Raw genomic sequence first — 20881 nt, forward strand, 5'->3', positions numbered from 1 at the left:
GAAACACATTGAGACGGAGACACGCAGCTTGGAAGCGGTCAGAGTACATCTACACTCCTCTCCATTGTCTCTCTAGCAGACAGCTCAGTGAATGAATGGTTTCCAGACAAATCCCCTCCCCCCTCCCACACATACACCCTCATCAATGCACACACACACACACACACACACACACACACACACACACACACACACACACACACACACACACACACACACACACACACACACACGCTCTTAATGAGGACGGCCGCTGGAAGTGTCATGGTGCAAATTGCTCCGCACACACGGACAGATACACGATCTTGCGCATGCTGTCGAAATGCACTTCTCTTTTTAAATGTTATTCATTTGTATTATCTAGAAAATCTGTTTCACATATGCAAAATAACTGCTTTTTTAAAATATTCACGGTGAGATTGTATGGGCACATCATGTATTTTTTCCCTGTTTAATAGTTGAACACTAAGAGCAATCTAATAAGATTGCTTTGGTCTATTTCTAGAATATAATTATGTATTCATTTGTAATTTCATGATATAATTTTAGTGTTGATTATGCTACAAACCAATATACAGCATGTCATACATTGCTCTACATAAAAACGCAACCCAAAAGCATGCAATTCAAGGGCAATGAGGTCACTTCCTGTGTTGGGAAGTCTCTTGTAACTGGTACTCTGTTCTGGGTTGTTGTGATCTGTATCCGATCAGTTTGATCACACAGATTTGTAACTGTTGATTCTGCACAGAATACCATCTCCAAGGGCAATGGCCGACATGTCCCTTGGCCTGGTCAGGTGGGCAGTTGAAATCTTTAGGATAGTCACCTTATTCATTGACAAAGATAAGCACCGCCTGCTTCCAGACATAAAGACTTTACACAAATAGTCGCGCGCACACACACACACACACACACACACACACACACACACACACACACACACACACACACACACACTCGGACCGACAAAGACACACATGCACACAGAGTCAGAGACTGAGAAAAAAAACACACTCAGAGACTGACTCACTTGTTTTATGCACACATACAACACACACACACGCACACACACACACACACACACACACACACACACACACACACACACACACACACACACACCACACACACACGCACACACGCACGCACGCGCACACACACACACACACACACACTTCTATTAAATCAAATAGCTGAAATGTGTGAGTTTGACAAGGAAAACAACGCATTTTAACTAAGCCCTCCAACTAATTATGTAGCGATTCTGTACTAATGTTCCCCCCGGGACATGTGCAGTTGAATGTAGTCGATATACACATGGTTCGTATTTTTACTTGTAGGCCAGTTTAGGTTATTATGAATAGTGCAAGCTAAATCTTATGTTCACTTAAAGCAAGCACTATCTAAGACCCTCTATATACACATAAAGCAGCATGTTCGACAATGACCACTTTCTAGATTACGGGAAATTTTTCAGCAGCAAAAAAAGAAAAGCTGATATGTAATTGAATAAGTATGAGATGGAGAAAACACATCTCATACTTACTCCGGCGACTCTTGATAAGGGCTGCATGCTTGGGTTTTTATATTAAGAACAACACTACCACCTAGTGGTTCATACGGAGCATACATTTATTTTTAAAAGTCAATGACTGCTGGCTGCTCACTGCAGAGACAATGGGTGAAGCTTTGCCTGGTTCAATCCTGGCTCAAGTACTTGAAGTTCAATAGGTATCTAGCTATGGAAACCATTTGGACCATTATAACAGACTAATGGCCTTCCATAGAAACATTGCCCAAGATGTGTTTTTGTGTCTTTGATTCCAGAAAAGCTCTTCATAAATTAAAAACGCACACTCAAGAGACACTCAAGAGCCCCCTTTCAGCGTTAGGCTCATTGTTGAATGATGTGATAACCAGTTCTATCTAATCTATGTATGCTAGTATTAGGGGAATGAAAGGGAATGACAGGATGGAGGCTATCATGAAATACCTCCAGAGGGACTGTCTGGAACCGGGCGACCGCTGAGCGCTGCGATTCCAGGAACTTCGCCCGCCACGATCGCTTGGGTTAGCGCACTTGAAGTGAATTGAGGGAGTTGGCAATCGCGCGATCACGCGCTTGGTGGGGGATGGCCCTATAATCGGCGACGGCGTTCCTCGTCTCGGGTGGGGCCGCACAAGTTTTGGAAGTCGGTAAACAACGATTTGCTCTTTTGAAACGGAACTTCAAGATGAAATATTACTCGCAAAGTCACTGCAAATGGGCTATGTTTCTCATCGTCCTTTCCCTGCCACGGTGAGTGAAAGTATACTTCTTAGCCGTAGATAGAATCACCAATCTGTAGAAGACCAATCAATATATTGCTGCTTTGTTTCACTTTCGTTTTCACGTATGTTGTTTGGCGTTATAGGGTCGACTCTGCCAACCAGTTTAGCCCTGCTGGTCGCCGAATCCGTAGACAAATAAATGCATGTCAAGATGGAAATTACACAGTTAATGGAAAGACCTGTTGTCTGTGTGCAGCTGGTATGTGGTCTAATTTAGGCTACTCATTACATCATTTTGTGACCGTAATTTATTTCGATTATGCTATACTTAGTTGGTTTCGCTCGACATTCTTTGTTTTGTGTGTTTCTTCACAGGTCAGCTACTAACTAAGGAGTGTGAAGTTAACCCAGAGGACAGAGATTGTGAGTTCTGTGAGCCGGGGAGAACGTACAACAGCAAGCCTAATTCCGAGACCTTCTGCGAGAAGTGTACCTCCTGCACTCAGCCCCATGGTAGGCAGCAACACACACACACTGGGGATGTTAAATGTTCACTTTATGAGGTTTTCTAACATTTACATGAGTTCCCCTGGCCTGCCTATGGTCCCCCAGCAGCTAGAATTGGCGTAAGGTGTAAAACAAGCAATATGTATGAAAAAACAAAGCTCAGACGCCCCCCAGGGGCGGATCTAGAAAAATATTCATGGGGTGGCAAGAGGGGGACAGGAGATTTTGAGGGGTGGCACGCTCTGGCAGAAGTATATACAGTATGCCGATTTAATTAAAGCCATATCAATCAATATTTACTTGGAAAGCCCCCACATTTAAATATTTTGACTCAATAACATTATATTAAATTTATTGTGCGATGAGTAAAGCCTTACAATTAAACATAAAAGGTTTCAGACAAAATGTAATAAATTATTACTGAATAATTACAAAATCAACCTGCCTTACAACAAACACCTGCACTATTACACCCGCAGGGGCATGGGGCTAAAAATATATGCAAAGAGAGCTGCAATATGTACTTTAGTGAACAATAAGTTGGTATTGGTCCATGAGATATTCCTATCAGATGTCAATCATCAGTCCAAGTTGAGTGCAAATATCACTTTATTAACAGATTCCAATAATTTACATTCAATGCCACCTTCAAAGTGCGGTGACATAGAATAACTCCCAAAGTAGAATGTATTACCTGCATGCTTGGAAGAGCCAAATGGGGATTCAGGGGAAGTGCTATCAAAGATTTCCCTCTCTTTCTTTTTTTATATCTTTAATTTCTAAGTATTTAAGACCTTTTGGGTTTACCTTATTATTTTTTTTGCTCTTGATGTGAAGCTTGTTTTATTATTAATTATTGATGACTTATATTGGTTTATAAAAGTTCAGACAGGTGTGCAACCAAGTAGATTAGAGATGGCCATTTGTAAATAATTTACAGAAGATGACTTGCATTTTGTTGTCCAAGTACCTGTTACTTGGTTCAATGACAATAAAGTTTAATATAATCAAATCGAATGACTGTTGATACAAAAGGAGGCACATGAAGTTAACGGTCAGGAAAACCAGCTGAGTGTAGAAGGGTTTGTGTTTGTTAGCGCGTCTTTAGCGCGGATTGCAATTCTTATTGCAGCCTGCAGGGTTATGCGAGAAACATACGGAGGGACGCGGTCGTTGAGCTCCGCCGCCCCACATTGCATGACACGTTACGCCTCGTGCCCACTGCACCGTCAGTCAACGGACGTGGGAAGGCGTGGCTGACAGATGGGGGAGTAGTCTTTGCAGAGGCATCCGTCAGCCAATGAAATCGCTTCGCCGGGTTCTTCCCGCTTCTTCCTGCTTGTTGCGAGGCAAGATGACCCGCTTTCCCGCTTTCCCGCTTTCCAGTATCGTCAGAGCCCGAGTCGCGTCACAGTGCCTACATTTGCATACGCGATCTGATTGGATGACGGAACCGTCGCTGCCGAAAAAGTTGAACATTTTTCAACTTTCTGACGGTGGCGAATGCTCCAACTGAACGGACGGATCCACAATGCATTGCGGGTCCTTCCCCATTCAAAGTCAATGGGCAACGGTCAACTGACGGAGGTAGTGGGCACGGGGCGTTAAACTCAACTAGAATCGCCACCATCAATTTGATATCAACAGAACAAAAATAGTCGGAAAGCCTACAGAAACTATAGATAGTTAATGTGACAATCACATTATTAAAAATAAACTTGGAGCAATGATTTACTGAGGAACTATTTTTTTGGGAGAATGCTTTTGCAGGGAGTTCGCCGCCCCGCCTGCCCATAAGGCACGCGCCTTCTATGCAGCTATAAGGCATTCCAATCTTAACTAAAGTCTTTAACTATGATGTTTCTGTAATACACAGCCCTGCTCTTTTCTAATTATTATAATTTCTTCATAGATAGACGGTTGATCAGTATTACCTCAAGAATGTAGTCTCTCTGCCGCGCCGCTTGCTTCGTTCGTTTGGAGGACTCTCGCGCCTTCCTTGTATTCAAAATCAGTGCCGGCGGGAGTCTCGGGGAGGGGGGGGGGGGGGGGGGCAGGCGGGATGGGGCAATATTTCCTGGTTGCATTCACTTGCAGTCGGACTTTTGAAACTCGCTTTTGTAAATGTCTTGTAAAAGCAAAAAATAAAAAATAATAATGAGTTTTGCGCTGCCAACTGGGGAGGCAGCTGGGGTGGCAAGGCTTTTTTTTAGGGTGGCAGTTGCCACCCTATGCCACCCCAGTAGATCCGCCCCTGCCCCCAGATAGCAAACAGTCATTGAAACTATGTCAAATCAACATTCCGTTGTCAACATTAAATCATTGAATCAACATCGAACTCTGATGTTGATTCTACATAATTTTGCACCCTTTTTTAACATTGAAACAACGTTGAAATCCTGTCCATAGATCAACGGAATTTCAATGGTATTTCAATTATCAGGAATTTTGAAACAATGTTGAAATTTCAACTGAACTAAGGATCAACGTGATTTCAATGGAATTTCAATGCTTATTAGGCATAGAAAATGTAATTCCCTAAATTAAATAGTAGTGTACCGTGGGGTTTAAGTCAGGGCCTTCAGTAACGAACTCCACCAACAGCCAACCACCAAAGACTCAGGCATGCACCCAAATTTCATATTAGGTGCCGATACAGCCAACACAGCCACAATATGCGCTACTGCAAAACATCCACAACAAGACAGTTGATCTTCAGCAACAACAACAGTGCACACCACTTTGCATTACCGCAGAGCTAGAGTAATGCAGCATCACCATCAGATCTTTTCTTATGTCACTCCGCAACCAGATTGCACATCACACACATGACATAAAAACAAGTGTTCAGTTATTATTTTTTTGTTATTTTCACCGGATGCTTTCGCAACTTCAAAAGATTGAATAAAGTGGCCTATAGCGACAATATTACAAGTGCAACGCCAGTTTATTAACAAAAATGAAACATACAAGAAAGCCTTTATGTCACATATTCTACAACGGCTATTCCCGCCAGAATACTAAGCCCACTGGAGTAGTAGTGAACAGGTTCATTTAATATGCTTATTAAGCGGCATCCACACACAGCATTACCATTAAGCCTACTGCCCAAATTCCAGCAATATATTTGTGTTTCCAACCATTACAAAAAATGCGTTATAAACCAAAGTACCAAAACAACATTATCGCTCCTACACAGTGCAATGTAAAACTCACCCATCACCCATGGCCTAATGTTTTAAAGCTGCCTTGGTGAAGCTGTTAAGACTGCTAAATCCGGCGCTGTTCCATGTCCCCTCACTGATGTTGAACAGCAAGCACGGCCAGCAGAATAGCTTGTTGGATACATGGAGCAGAACATAGTGGGTCATGTCCAATGCTTTTTGGAAACCTTTTCTTCATAAAATGTACCAGACAGATTTTGTATACATTTTATTCCGTAATTAGCTACATGGATATGCCGTCTTTCAAAACCTTTCATTACCAGCACTAAAGAGAGAATAAAGAGTGCATCCATGGTATCCAGCACTTCGGAAAATGCAGTTCCGAATGCGTCTCTGTCCCCAGCACATTTCAAACCAAAATGACGCCCATGGCTATTTCATTTATTCATTATTTGTCCCCAATATTTGCGCCCTTACACTTCATGGTCCGACGTCTGTTTGTCGTCCAGTCCCTCCTGCCCGGTCTGGCGCATAGCGCAACCACTTTTGCACAGCCTGGGCAAGAGTGAATTGGGCTACGGCGGCTGTCCCCATCTGCTGTGTAAGAGCATCCTAAACAGAAAATACAAGCACAATGCCAAAAAAATAGGCTTAAAGTTAAACAGAACTCCCACATACGTATATTCACAATTGATAGACTAGCTGGACTTCATTTGATAGACAAGCCGGCAGGCTGCACTATGCTAGCGTTGTTGCCGGTGTTCACCGGCGGTCAGAAGCAATAGCGGTGCTGTTTTAATGGATTTCACGACATACATCCATGTATCTGCCTACTTAGCAATTGGTATAATGGTACAGATATGTATCTCGAGCTAGCTATCACAAAAATAGAGTGGACTCTGAGGTTTTGCTAACTTATTGTAACCTGTTAGACGCTCACGACGATAGCCAGCAGCACAAAGATACATTAACTTTGGCAGATTTTGACAATCTATTTCAATGACTGCAGTACTGCATGGGTTACCACCATGTTAACGAATAACCGTATTTGATTTGGTACAATTCATTCATATCAAACATTACATAAGCAAGCTTACCTGATCGTATGGGTCAAGGGTCCAGAAATGAAATGTGTCCTGTGCAGTATGTTGGTCTACCACCCGATGATCTCCCGGTCAACCAAAAATTGATGGATTTTCAATCATATTTCCTGGTCATGTACAGTATATATCGATGCATTTTCAATCATATTTCGATGCATTTTCAATCATAATTCCTGGTCAACTATATATCAATGCATTTTCAATCATATTTCCCGGTCAACTAAATATCAATGCATTCTCAATCATATTTCCCAGTCAACTATATATCGATGCATTTTCAATCATATTTCCCGGTCAACTATATGTCGATGGCTTTTCAACAACGGTCGTTTCCCAGTCTACTCTAAATCGATGACTTTTCAACACATTGGCGATATCGCCCAGTAAACCAAATATCAATGCTTATTCAATCATAAAGATAACAATAGACTACTGTTGTTCCAATGTTGTTGCCATCAACATTTATAACATCAGCTTTTATCGGTATGGTAATGGTGATCCAACATTTATTTTGCATTGAAATTTCAATATCAACCATAATGATGATTCAGATGCAAAATCAATATTTATTCAATGCTGGCTTGCTGTCTTGGGCCGGTTTTTAATTATATTGGGACATGTTACCTTCCCCTTTCTCTGCTTTGCCCGCCCAGAGAATTTGGCCTGCCAATGAGACAATGAGCTATGACCGTGCAAGCTGTGTATTCTCGGACGCCAGCCTTCCGAGCTGCACTTTTGACGTAATTTCCGGTCTCGGAGCATTTATAGCGTTCCCATTCGACTTATGATTGCATCCCGAAATTGGCTAGTCATTGTTTATTGTTAGCTACATTAGCCTCTTTAGCAAACCAGCTTGAAAACAAACAACACAAGTTTACATTGTATTGCACGCACAGCAAGACCGTGCAATGCATAAATTGGTGGCCGGAATAAAGTAGCAATGTAAACAACATTAAAATGACCAACGTGGTACAAATACACAGAAAATAAATCTCCACGGGCGCAGCCATTTTTTTGCGAGCGTCATCACTGCTCTCGGTCTACTCTCAGAAATCCGAGAGATGAAGACAAATTGGGGGCGTGCCTCCGAGAAATGCTGCAAGAAAGCTGGGAAAAGGAATTGGGGGGGGGGGGGGGGGGAAGGAACTTTGGCGGTGCCCCGGCGGCGGTGCCCCTCGGCAGACAATCCCGGGCAACAATCTCTCCTCCATATCGCTGTTCAATCTGGACTTCAGTTCGAGTCAAACCAAAGTCCCTTCTCCCCCAATTCCTTCTCAACCATGGCCGAGATAACCTCCACTACGAGTCTCGTTGTGGCTGTACCGGGAGTCCGCAAATGGCAACATTCCCTTTCTCCTCCTCCATGTCGCCGCTCAGTCTGTGCTTCAGATTGACGTGGAAGTGGACGAACCAGAGACGTCGGAGAACCCGACGCAGTCGTTTGAGATTCATGATATCATCCGGAGGTGCGCACAGCTTTTGGCTGTGATAATATATATAATATAGATATATCCATATATTATATTATTTAGATATAGAGCTCCAGGACACCGCCGGAGCACTCGGAGTGTTCTAGAATATTTCCAGAACACGGCCAAAAGATGTGTGCGCCTCCGGATGATATTATGAATCCAAGCCATTGTGATACATCCACTGTAAACACGAGCGCATGGTACTGTGGCCGCAAGCTGCTCAGGGCCACAGCCCCACCCTCCACTGCCTCTTAAAAAACGGCACGTTTGTGGAAAGCTCATTGTGGGACAGGTAGTGGCTGTAATTCTGCGCCAAGGCTGAATTTCTTGAACGTATTCAAATACTGTATTAGGGGCCCACTAACATATATATATATATATATATATATATATATATATATTAGGGGTGTAACGGCAGGGTTGCCAACTTTGGGACTTTGGCTGGAGTGAGACTCTAAAATATTAGTGTGAGCGGCAAATTTTTTGGACGACCCATAACCCTAAAAAAATGTTTTATACAAAATAGTCCTCGTTTAGTATAAACCCTCATCTATGAAAAAAAGTTAAAGAATGGAAACGCTTTTTCAAAATGTACAATCTGGGCCACCTTAAATCATTTGGGGAATTTAAAAGTGCCACTAGCCCGATTCTCAAGTATTCCAAGATATACCATGGGCTAGGCTCTACCCCCCGTGAAAATCGACAAGATATACTATTTTGTATAGGCAAACGTCCCACCAATATTTATACCACTTGCTTACTCTCTATTCATGGTTTTATATTTATAATTTTTATTTTACTTTACATTTAATTCTTCATAATTCAGGCATTACAGAACTTTCATGGTCATAAATAAAAAATACGAACTGCAGTTTAATTTCTTTGTTTGTTCTTGAATTGACGTAGAATGGAGAAAAGGCTCATGGGATTGGGAAATGCGGTTATCCAATAAACAGATGGAGGTCAAGTCTATTTTCGGAAATGTAGGGGGATATATTAGTGGCCCCACCGTCGAATGGTATGACCCAAGATACGTCAGACAGAGAAAGCGCGCAAATTCGACGGTACCACCTTGTCATTTGTTTACCCAGGTGCCATGGCAACACCATTGCTACCTCTCATTGGCTGAATCTTTGAGAACGTTGTAGACTTAATCGATATAAGGTGGCGGGGAGACGAAGCTCTGTTCGTTTGTATATTTTATTTACGTGACCATATTTTTGTTTTATGTTAAAAAAGAAAGAATCAAAGAACCAGTTCTTCTTGTTTTGGGGAACAAGTTCTTGTCGTTCACGTTCGGGATTCGTTGGTTGTGAACGGATCGGTCGCGACCGACCCATCCCCAAACGCGCATCAGTGGGCTCCGACTCCGGCTCTGAACTCTCTCTGACCTTTTCAAACGCAACTTAGTATCAGGTGCGTGGTTTTCAGCGAATCAACGATCAGAGAATACTGCCGTGATCACGTTGTAGGTAGGCAGATGTTACAGCTCTGCTCCCGCAGAAAATGAACGGGAGGATTTTTTATTTTGGCGTGACATTTCTTGCGTGTGCGTGACAGCGTGAGATTGATGGTGAAAGCGTGAGAGTCACGCCAGGGGCGTGACTGTTGGCAACCCTGGTAACGGTACACAAAAATCTCGGTTCGGTACGTACCTCGGTTTTGAGGTCACGGTTCGGTTCATTTTCGGTACAGTAAGTAAACAAAATGCACAATAAATATGTGCTAGTTGTTCATAACACACTTTTGTGCTTTTAACAATCGGAACATTAGACAATACAAAGCTAGAGTTCTGCTCAAAAATTTAAATACAAGATTCTGAAATGTTGAAATAAAAATAAATAGCAATGGCTCAGACTGTTTATTTAAAAAATATATTTTCTCAATGTGCATAATTGAACAATTGCAGTACTAAACAGTTTCAAGTTGTTGCTCAGATTAAATAACATGAATAAGGTTCAGATATTTTTTTTAAAAACAAATCTTTTCTCAATCTAATGTGCAACAATGAACAATTGCAACACTAAACTGTTTCAAGTTGTTGCTCAGAAAATGGTGAGCACTAAATAGGGTGCTCGCCATTTTGTAATGGTGTTCGAATTCTCAGTGTTGAATTTCATGCGCTATATAGTGCACTTAAAATACCCAAAATTTGAGTGTACATACGATGTACCCTACAAGTTACTCCCGTATACCACAATGCAATGCGGTCGTGTTTTTCCGGAGGAGAAGAAGAAGCTGAATAACCGCGAAAACGAATACATTAATGATGGAGTCTCCGGCTTTCGTTTAGAAATGTCAACAATTTATTTGGGATTTAACATAGAATATTTAACATTCAAAATCAATTTAAAAAAACTTGAACAGGGAAATGTAACATTCAACATCAATACAACCTCCAGCTTTCCTCGTGAGTGCCTGGTTTGTTTACATGATGTGGGCGCATCTGTCTGCGTCACACAAATACCCGGCGTATTTACTGACGTTTAGAAATGTTCAGTGTAGTGTCCGAATTCTCGTTTGTTCGTTCCCTAGTGCACTATATCATGAACACTATATAGGGAATAGTGAGTGAGTGAATAGGGAACGATTTCGAATACAGCTACGGTGTGCGTAACTGTGCATGTGCGGCTGCAGCATGTTCCACACATGCGGTCCTCTACTTAATATGTCCGTATGGAAACTCGTTCGCCTCCGTACCGAACCGAGCAACCCGTACCCCTTACCGTTACACCCCTAATATATATACATAAAGTAGCATTCCATGGGACCTTTAAATCGTCAAAACATGATTATGATTAGGGTGGTAATTGTTGGGATCGCCGACCCTATCTCTCCCTGCCTCTGAGATAACAAGACTTTAAAGACGTATCAGATATAAACCTATTAATTAGTGTATAGTTCAAAGAAAACAGTATAGTTGCGTTAGTACTGTTATGATTCATCCTCCCTTATTGTCTTTGTGTGTGGCTCGGCTAGGGTGGCTAGTACAGTCGAATCCGAGGCCTAAAACGTACTAGATTAGATTCCTCAAGGGATCATACAGCAAAGTGTCCTAACTCTAACTCGTCCTTTACGACGTATACAAAACTGTCAGTCTCTTTGGCTTAATGACTAAATGATTCAACCACTGAACCGTTAATCTTTCTCTCATAGCCAATCTTGAGGTGAAGGAAGAATGCACCACCGCCAAGGACACTGTGTGTCGGTGTAAACAGGGCTACTTCTGCCTCAGCGAACCCTGCATCAGCTGTGACCCCTGTAATAAGTATGTTCTCACTTTTCATTTAGACAAAATCAATAAGAACATAACAATCCTAGTGATTTAATGAACAACCAGCGTTTTTTTCTAAATGAATTGTCGCTGGATTGAACCAAAAAGTGTGTTTGTTTTTGTGTGCGGGATTCACTCTTTTCCTCTTATATTTTGGGTCAAGGTGCGAGGAACTTGGTGTCAAGAATTCCTGCACAGGAACCAAGGATACGGTCTGCAAAGAGAGGAGCGAAGGTACGGGATAAATATATTTCGGAGCATTCTGTGAGTTTATTTCTCAAAAAAATTAAGTATTCTTCTCTCTGTTACAGTCCCTGCAGCGATCCTACCTGTCGCTATCTTTATTGGGCTAGTGCTTGTGGCAGCGGTAGGGTTCGCAGTCGCAGCTAGGAAGAAGAAATGGTGTTGCTTCAGTGAGTATTCTTTTTACCAGGGCCACATTGAAACATTCTGTTAGTCAGTTATTCTGCTTAAAGTGGCAGTGTGTATATTTTAGTGGCATCAAGCGGAACTGACTGTAGAATTTGAAAATAATGTTTGTATGTTTGTTTTAATTAGTATGTTAACTCATGCAAATAAGAATTGTTGTCTTTAACCCAGAAGGAGCCCTGTATAACTACATACGTAGGGGTCCTCTTCTACGGAGTGCCATTTTGAACTGCTATATTTCTACAGTAGCCCAGAATGGTTACATGGCTCTAGAGAGAAAATGTTTTGAATTAATCAACTTTGGATTGAAGTGTACGTGTATCCAAACACTATGGCTTTGTTCACACTGCAAGCCTCAGTGCTCCATCCGGATATAATAATAATACTTGTGTGGCCAATATCAAGCCCTTTCACACAGAGTTCCAGGTAAATCTTGGGTTATCCTTGCAGGCACCACTAGTGATATAGTGATTTTCACTCAGAGGAGCTCCCCTATTTTGGAACCTGACCAGTTTCCAGAAAAAAAAAAGGAGCTTGTTTGCAAACAAAGTATAAATAAGCTTTATTAATATCGTCATCGGATCACCCGCAAAGGGTTGGCGCGTTAAGAACACAGTCGAGGATTCAAATATGTCTTTAGCTGAGTCATGTGATTGGTTTGTTTGCTCCACGTGAAAGCATCTCACGACAGTGGGACGTGACCCTTTACGTGCCTAAAAGTTTCAGAAGGCTACTCTCATACTCCATAGTATGAGAGTAGCCTAAAAATAAGGTGGTTTGAAAATTGTGCAAACTTTACGTGGACATCAAATTATTGATGGTCCACGATGTAAATAACCACTGTGGATGCAATAAGAGGACTGTGTGTTGAGAAGCGTAAATAGGCAGTTACCTCTGTCATTTTCTAAAACATGTATTGTGACGAAGTGCTAGAGTCGTCAAAAATAGAATTTAGGGCAATTAAAATGAATGTCGCTTTTTCACAAAACTGAAATTGCGGCATGTGTACAAGCCCATTTTATCTATTGACGTATGAAGAAATTGCAACAAACAATCATGTTTGATGTAAACAACTAAATATACTACTTACTAATAAATCAAGAACCTCCTTGATAGATGCTGAGGTTGATGATGACATCATTTTAAAATTACCTACTGGCACCTTGCACAATACAGGCCAATGTAGTCCATGGAAAGGGAGAGGGGTCAGTTGGTGGCAATCTGCAGCCTCACCCCTAGATGCTACAACATTTTAAACACTGGACCTTTAAATATAATGACTTAATGGTTTATATGTTCTGTGTTAATCAGTCAATTTAACTAAATGAAATGTATGGAATCAGATTCCTAGTCTCAATAGTCACAAAAACACATAACAAGAATAACCAACATTTGTTTTATGATTTAAAGGTGTGTTTTTCTTATGATGATTAACAAACAAACAAGGTGGACTTCAATGTTGATGCTTTAAGATCTGTAATCTCACTTTAATTTCATTTGATTATAGAAACTTCCAATGTAGGATTTGAGGGGACGGATGGGAAATATGTCGAAGTAAGTTGATTGTAAATTACTCTACTTAGTATGTTTCCTTAGTCCGGACATACATTTTTTAACACTTACTACTAACCATTTTCTCTAATTGTAAACCCTGTCTTGTCACTTTTTTATCATTAGCATACATAGTTGGCGGTTTTTGTACAAGGAGATTCAGGTTTGTTAGACTTACCAGTTACTCAGGGCGTGTTTGCTGTGTGTTTCCTGAGGGAAGTAAAGTCGTTTTTTAGACATGCGCCCTATGAATGCAGCAATGCCAATCTTTCTTTTTTTTTATAAATGTTTACCATTTTATAGTTATATTATGTTTGAACGTTTACATTTACATTTAGCAGCTGCTTTTATCCAGGAGAACGTCTGCGTTATGTCTATTGTATATTGAATTTATGTCATGTCTTTCCCTGGCTGTAATATGTTGTTCATGATTTTACTTTATAAATTCTATTTGATTGTGTTTCTATTTTTTTTCGCTATCCTCTATTCTAATATTATTTTGAACAAGAGTTAATTTTCCTCCTGAATTGGAATAACTCCTTAACTTAATGTTTTTATAGAATTCTTCACTGGCACTACTTGAAGATGATAAAGGTAAGGCAAAGCTACCTGATCCTACCTCTGTCAAAAATGTCAATAATAAAGTAGACATGCTAATGCTACACGATAATCTTCCTGATCATCATGACAGACGGGAACTTCTCCAAGCTTATCCCAGACATCGCCGAGCTGGTTGGATGGTACGATATGAAGACGATCGCCATGGCGGACGGCTTCAAGCAAACCATCCTCGACAACATCCAGCAAAACAACCCTGCGCAAGCCGAGGAACAGACCATTTCGCTTCTGACGGAGTGGGAGCAAAAGCATGGCAGGGAGGCCACCAGGATGCTGATGAAAGGGCTGTTGAAGTACAACAAAAATGCCAAAGCGCAGGAATTGCAGGGCATCATTCGGAGTGACAGAAGCAATGAACCAGCATCTGCCACTCCAGGAAAAGTTTGATACATTGATTAGCATTTCTACAATTTGGAATTATTACCTCACAGGGATTTTCCTTCTGGTCACACAGAACTATCCAAGACACTAGGCATTTTTACACTGCAAAGCAAGTACAGTTGTTGCGTGGCAGATGTTACAATTTCACTGTCTTGCCTGTGTAGAACAGAGGGGGTGTATTCCTCCTTCGTCAAGGAGCCGGCTATCTTGGTTCGTTGGGAGTAGGCCCGACTACGCGCGGAGAACTCTTTAGAAAAATGTGCACTGCATCCTCAGAGTTTTATTTCATTTTATTCAAGCCAGTCCCATTGAATAATCAGTAGGGTACATCTGAGTGCAGGCTACAAACCTGATTCATTATTTACAAATTCCAAAAAAACTAAACATTTTCTTTATTTGCTAACCACTTGTTTTTTATCCTGATGGAAGCCTTGTAAGGAAATTTATATATATATATATATATATATATATATTTTTTTTTTCTTTTTTTCATTTATTCATCATAAGGAAGCGCGATAGTTATTTTCCAGCTCAACACACGTGATAACACGTGAATTTCCCCATGGGTCCTGAGGATGGAGATATGGGTGCGTGCAAGTGCCCCAAATCCCTCTGCCCACCCAAAGCGCTTGCTTGTGTGGCGCGGACATTTATAGCATATATATATATATATATATATATGCTATAAATGTCCGGACATTTATAGCATGTCGGACATTTATAGCATATATATATATATATATATATATATATATATATATATATATATATATGCTATAAATGTCCGCGCCACACAAGCAGGCGCTTTGGGTGGGCAGAGGGATTTGGGGCACTTGCACGCACCCATATCTCCATCCTCAGGACCCATGGGGAAATTCACGTGTTATCACGTGTGTTGAGCTGGAAAATAACTATCGCGCTTCCTTATGATGAATAAAGTTGACAAGACACTGTTATCTTGGGGCAGTGTATTATTTTCTACCGCGCTCATCATTCATAAATGAGTATTATGTGTTCACCCTATTTTTCAGATTGATTCACCCAGTCCTGCCAAGTTTTCAGAAAACTTTGGAGTTTGCACTGCACATTGGTTTGGGGCACGTTCTGGGTCGCCACCACGCGCTGAAAGCAGGACTAGGCTACTTATAGCCTACCCATTTCCCATGTTTCATAACATCTAATCCTTACCCAAACCATTACAACATTATAGGTGCCACTGATCACTATCAACCACCGACCGGGTATGGGGCTTTTTTAACTCTGATGATTTCAATAAAGCTTGTTTAGTAGACACAATTCATGAATGTACCTTATTCATCAAACACATCCAAAGGAAATGCAGTCAAACCTGTTCCAATGATTCACTTATTCAGTCTTACCAAACACCAGACAGTACAGGGGCTATAGGCTATTCCCGAGGGCCGCCGAGGCAATGAGAACACTTCAGTAGGGATTTTTATGTGTCGATTAATTGTTCATTTGTGCAATTAAATGTACTTCAGTGGAATGAACAATAAGAGGTGGTTATTCATGCTTTTAGGTCCATGTTTCATTATGATCACTGAACTTAAACTTAAGACTACCAGAACAAAGATAGCCTAATTACATCTGAAGTAACTGTTTGCAACACTTCTCATCCTGTATTTCATTTGAATTAAACTTTACTAATACAATTGAAAGAGTCAGGCAACATATTTTTCCTCTCTTGGAGCATACAGTGAGAACACAAATAAACAAATGAATTATAGGATTTAACATGATAATAACCATCAAAGAGTGGTTTATAAAAACAACATGCAGCATAACACAGGACTAACTTGATACTTACATTGTAATCATAACTACACCTTTTGCTCTTCCATTAAGTGAATCGCGTCATCAGAGGCCGCTCGATCTCTGAAGAAAGTTACATCTGACAGATCTCAGCCATCATGGAACTGCAGACTAGAAGAAACAACAAAACATAATATTAGATAAACCGTTAATATAATATATTAACCTCAGAGGAATAATGAATGAGTAGAACTGGTGTGGAGGAACTTTAAAAGATGTGTTGACAGGGTATACCCTGTGTAATAACACATCTTTTAAAGTAAATATGTAGGCCTATCATAAGTACTGACTCGTTTGGCAGACCTGCTGTTGTATTTTATTCAGAGTTCTCTGTGCACTGACACCTATAGGCTACCTATATATTTCTCTCTGCACTGACACACACACACACACGCGCGCGCGCGCACACACACACACACACACACGCACGCACGCACGCACGCACACACACACACACACACACACACACACACACACACACACACACACACACACACACACACACACACACACACACACACACACACACACACACACACGACATAGCTTTAATATATATCCACGTTACCGCTGCCTTTTACAACAGGAAGTGGTGAGTAGGCTGTTCCTTTCGAGGGTGGAGACAGCAATGCCAGGAAATGTAAAGTCTAGTTCCCGTTTCTCGTTGAACCGCATCACTAAAAACAGTCAAAGGTAAGCTACGATCCCCAGGCAAGATGTGTGACTGTGTGTTTCAGGACCTGCTGCCAAGGTACATGGGTGAGACGCCGCTCAAGACACCTCAATGTTGTTCAAGTTAGATGTTGCTACGTCTTACGTATTGGCGCATAAATAAGAGCGTCCGTCGTTGTAGAAAGTCCCTTGGGTTCCTTTCTTTAGTAAAAATGCTACAAGTATTTTGATAGACGGCATGTTTTCATTCCCATGATCATGGTTGTGCGTCACTCTTTTCTTGTAACGGAAATAACGGCCAGCCCAGAAAACTTGTGTTTCACGTTTTTTTTCTTTAGTGCCGTTCCATTTGTCTTGTTTTCTGTTGAATGTGTGTTTCAGGTGGTTTAATGTGTGTTACTTTCTTTCTGGGAATGTGGTTGATAGGAAATTGGGATGCTCATCAGGCAAATAAAATTCAACATATTTGAATATACTTCTGATCAGACAAACCTAACTTCTGCATGTAAAACCCTATAAGTTCAATGTACAGGGCTCTATTAACAGACATGATTTCGTATTTTATTATAAAGGCAGCATTGATATTGATTTAAACTTGCATTATCCATTTCTAAATCTCATCCACTTGCAATGTTGTCTCTTGAAGTGTGTGTAGATTGTTCTAATGAGCTGTATCATGTGTGTCTCTTTTAAAAGGAAACATACAAGGGCAATGCTGTGCTTGGATGTGACTTGATTTCTTAAAAGGTCTGAAATGAAGTGAGACAAGTCTCCTCCAGATGTCGAGCGCCATCGCGCGGGTATGTCTCGTGGTGGCAGCAGCCATCTTGAACCACCCGCTGTTCTTTTCTCAAGAGAACGCCACCCTGCCAGAGCAGGACGAGGAGCTGCTGACCCGCATGCGCCTGCACGAGGAACAGATGCGCACTCATGAGGAGCGACTGGTTCGGGAACAGTCCATGCTGGAGGAGGAAGAGCGGTCCAGGCTGGAGTCACAACCACAACAATCAGAGGAGAGCCCTGACGAAGCGTATGTCTGGTACTTCTGGAGTGCCGTCTCCCTGGTCGTTTTCCTCGCCGTCGAAGTCAGCCGGGTGGATCTCGCCAACGTGGAGACGTGGACCATCGAAGACGAGGAAATGTATCCAGGGAATGGATCTATTGGGGCCAGAACGCTCGCAATCGACAAGGGCCTGTTGAGGCAGTTTTGTGACCGATGCCTCCACACGTTATCCCATGAGAACTGGAGGGTCCAGGAGTTTGTAGAGGGTTTGGCAGACAACCTGCTTGAGTCCATGAGGAACGTCTGCAACGCGGAGACACGCATGGAGTTGGGGGACTTCCTGGGAGTCGGCAGCATGTTCGAGTCCTGGAAGGCGCACAAGCCTCTTACGTGCGACCTTATCGTGCCATTCACCCTGCCGGCGCCATACTCCTTCCAGTACCACCTCTGGTGCAGCCCGGCTAGCCGCGTGCCCCCTGACCTGCAGGGCTTTGCCGCCATCGAGGTCAACAATAAGAATCTGGGCGCCGGTTGTGTGTGTGAGTCTGTGGTCGCCGGGGAGGACGTGCTCTGTCTCCTACACAGCAAGACCGCCAGGTTAGAGGAAGCGGAGCGCAGCGAAGAAGACGGCCTGCTGTGCTCCAGGGACACCTCCTCCTTGTCCAAAGACCAGGTCATGAGGTGGTTCCAGTTCTCCGTGAGTAAAGCGTGGGGACGCATCGCTCACAAGTACGACTTTGAGCTGGCCTTCCACCAGCTGGACACCGCTGGCGCCCTGAAGGTCAGATTCCGCTCGGGGAAGGTCATCGTGCTGAACCTCATCCCCGCAGTCCAATTGGACGACACTGAGGCCTACTTCGTCTCGCACTTCCCGTCCGACACCAGCTCCACGCCTGACACCTACTGGCCCATGTCGCTGGCCGTCTACGAAAGGAACTTGCTCAAACATTTCACGAGAACCCTACCGCAAAACCCCTGTCATTTACACTGCCTGCAGATTCTCACTTTCCTCCATAAGAAGCAGACGGGACTGACCGGGGAGAGCGCTCTGACAGACTACCATCTCAAGACAGTCGTGTTGCACCTCTTGGTACTGAGAAGACAGCCGTCTAGTTGGGGTGGCGGGTTCCTCGACCAGCGGCTCAGGGACGCCCTGGCCTTCCTTCAGAGGAGCCTGACTGAGAAGAGGCTTCACCACGTCCTGATTGGCAACAGGCATCTGCCGGGGGAACTCGGAGTGCCAGAGGTGTTCAGAACTGCAGAGCCGGTCAATCTGTTTCGTGTGTTTGTGCTGCAGAGGGCGCTGTACGTGGACACGGTCAGGCATTTGGAAGAAATGCTGCGAAACGCACCGGCGTTGTTACAGGAATACACCCCGCACTTGTTGAATGGAGTGGCTCGTTCAAGTTTAGATAATTAGTTTCACTGTTCCTGTTTATATCAAAGCCACATTTTTTGGAGTTGTAGTTACATACCGTGTTAAGCTTAGCTTTGACTTCATCAACAGTTTATCTGTAATTTCAGTATTTACGTTTTAAAGAAACGTTACAATGGTCATTTGTCTTAAAACTATATTCTTCTATCATACTGAGACATGGCGGAACTGTGAAAGAGTGCCACCAGAAACTATTTGTTGGTTTATTTTTGGTACTGAGAAAATCCTATCCTTTTTTACGTTTAAGTAAGCTTAATTAATGGAGAACGTCTATAAGCATTCCTGTTAATAGACCACACCATCACTCTTGTCAGTTACACCTAAAAGTGGTACAAAAGGAAATAATAAAAATAACTTTTCATCTGAACAACATTACAGTTTCAGAATTATCTGAGAATAGACAGGAAAAAATCTAAAAGTCCTGTAAGGAGCAAACAACCATATTTTTGGGAGAGAAATCAATGTTTGTCAAATAAAGCTGAAATGCATTTATACCGTACCTTCTAAACCTGAATTTTTCTTTGTATTAGAGTATTGCTGTTTGTATTAGAGTTTATAATGTTTACAATTATACACAATAACATTGCAAAATATAGTTAAGCCTAACTATAGATTTTCTTGAACATTTTATAGATTTTTTTTTATTTAATACCTTTTATATTTGAGGGTCTATTACTCTATTTTGTATATTCTAATCTACATCCTATAAATCCCTGGTTGGTGCATTATATGTAACCTTGCATGATAAGTGACCTACTTTAAATCGATTTCTTGCCCCTTACATTTTTTCACTTCTAAGGCAATTTTTCCATGCCAATAAAGCTGTTGAATATAAGGTTACAGCCTGAGTTATCAGAAGATAACAACGTTTTTAGACCTATTGTTGAAAGGTTATCAAACATTGTAAGCCTATAGGGGGACCTTTGGTTCAACGCCTGGGCCTATCTAGAATCAATCCGTCCAATTCAACAAAATCTACTCAAAATTTTTAGAATAGACTCTTTTTCTACCCTACAATAGATTTTAATAACTGAAATAAATGTTAATAGAGCAAGACCCACCTTTCCATCTGTGCTCTCATAAAACATTTGTTTTTAGTCTTTTTTTTATGTATATACAGTAAAGTTTCGGTTAATGTCTTGGAAAAGCTATTAATATTAATACG

At 41.8% G+C, this 20881-nt stretch overlaps 2 protein-coding genes across 4 annotated transcripts; both read left to right on the forward strand.

Annotated features, from left to right (window-relative positions):
• Positions 1 to 2039: 2039 nt before the first annotated feature.
• On the forward strand, positions 2040 to 15262 carry LOC130404635 (tumor necrosis factor receptor superfamily member 6-like). Its single transcript, XM_056609482.1, has 9 exons — positions 2040 to 2302; positions 2418 to 2533; positions 2650 to 2787; positions 11677 to 11788; positions 11958 to 12028; positions 12106 to 12207; positions 13731 to 13777; positions 14335 to 14368; positions 14466 to 15262. The coding sequence occupies exons 1-9, from the start codon at positions 2238 to 2240 to the stop codon at positions 14777 to 14779; spliced, it is 999 nt and encodes a 332-aa protein (XP_056465457.1). The 5' UTR covers positions 2040 to 2237; the 3' UTR covers positions 14780 to 15262.
• Positions 15263 to 17122: 1860 nt separating this feature from the next.
• Positions 17123 to 20842, forward strand: itprip (inositol 1,4,5-trisphosphate receptor interacting protein). Of its 3 annotated transcripts, none has more exons than XM_056609005.1 (2): positions 17123 to 17365; positions 17975 to 20842. In XM_056609005.1, exon 2 carries the CDS (start codon positions 18058 to 18060, stop codon positions 19699 to 19701), a length of 1644 nt encoding a protein of 547 aa, XP_056464980.1. In that variant the 5' UTR covers positions 17123 to 17365; positions 17975 to 18057; the 3' UTR covers positions 19702 to 20842. The 3 variants fall into 3 exon arrangements, with proteins under 3 accessions (XP_056464980.1, XP_056464981.1, XP_056464979.1); XM_056609006.1 differs by having other exon boundaries at positions 17123 to 17357; XM_056609004.1 differs by having other exon boundaries at positions 17123 to 17299.
• The last annotated feature ends 39 nt before the right edge of the window (positions 20843 to 20881 follow it).

The sequence above is a fragment of the Gadus chalcogrammus genome, chromosome 15, assembly GCF_026213295.1.
Source record: "Gadus chalcogrammus isolate NIFS_2021 chromosome 15, NIFS_Gcha_1.0, whole genome shotgun sequence".
Classification (NCBI taxonomy): domain Eukaryota; kingdom Metazoa; phylum Chordata; class Actinopteri; order Gadiformes; family Gadidae; genus Gadus; species Gadus chalcogrammus.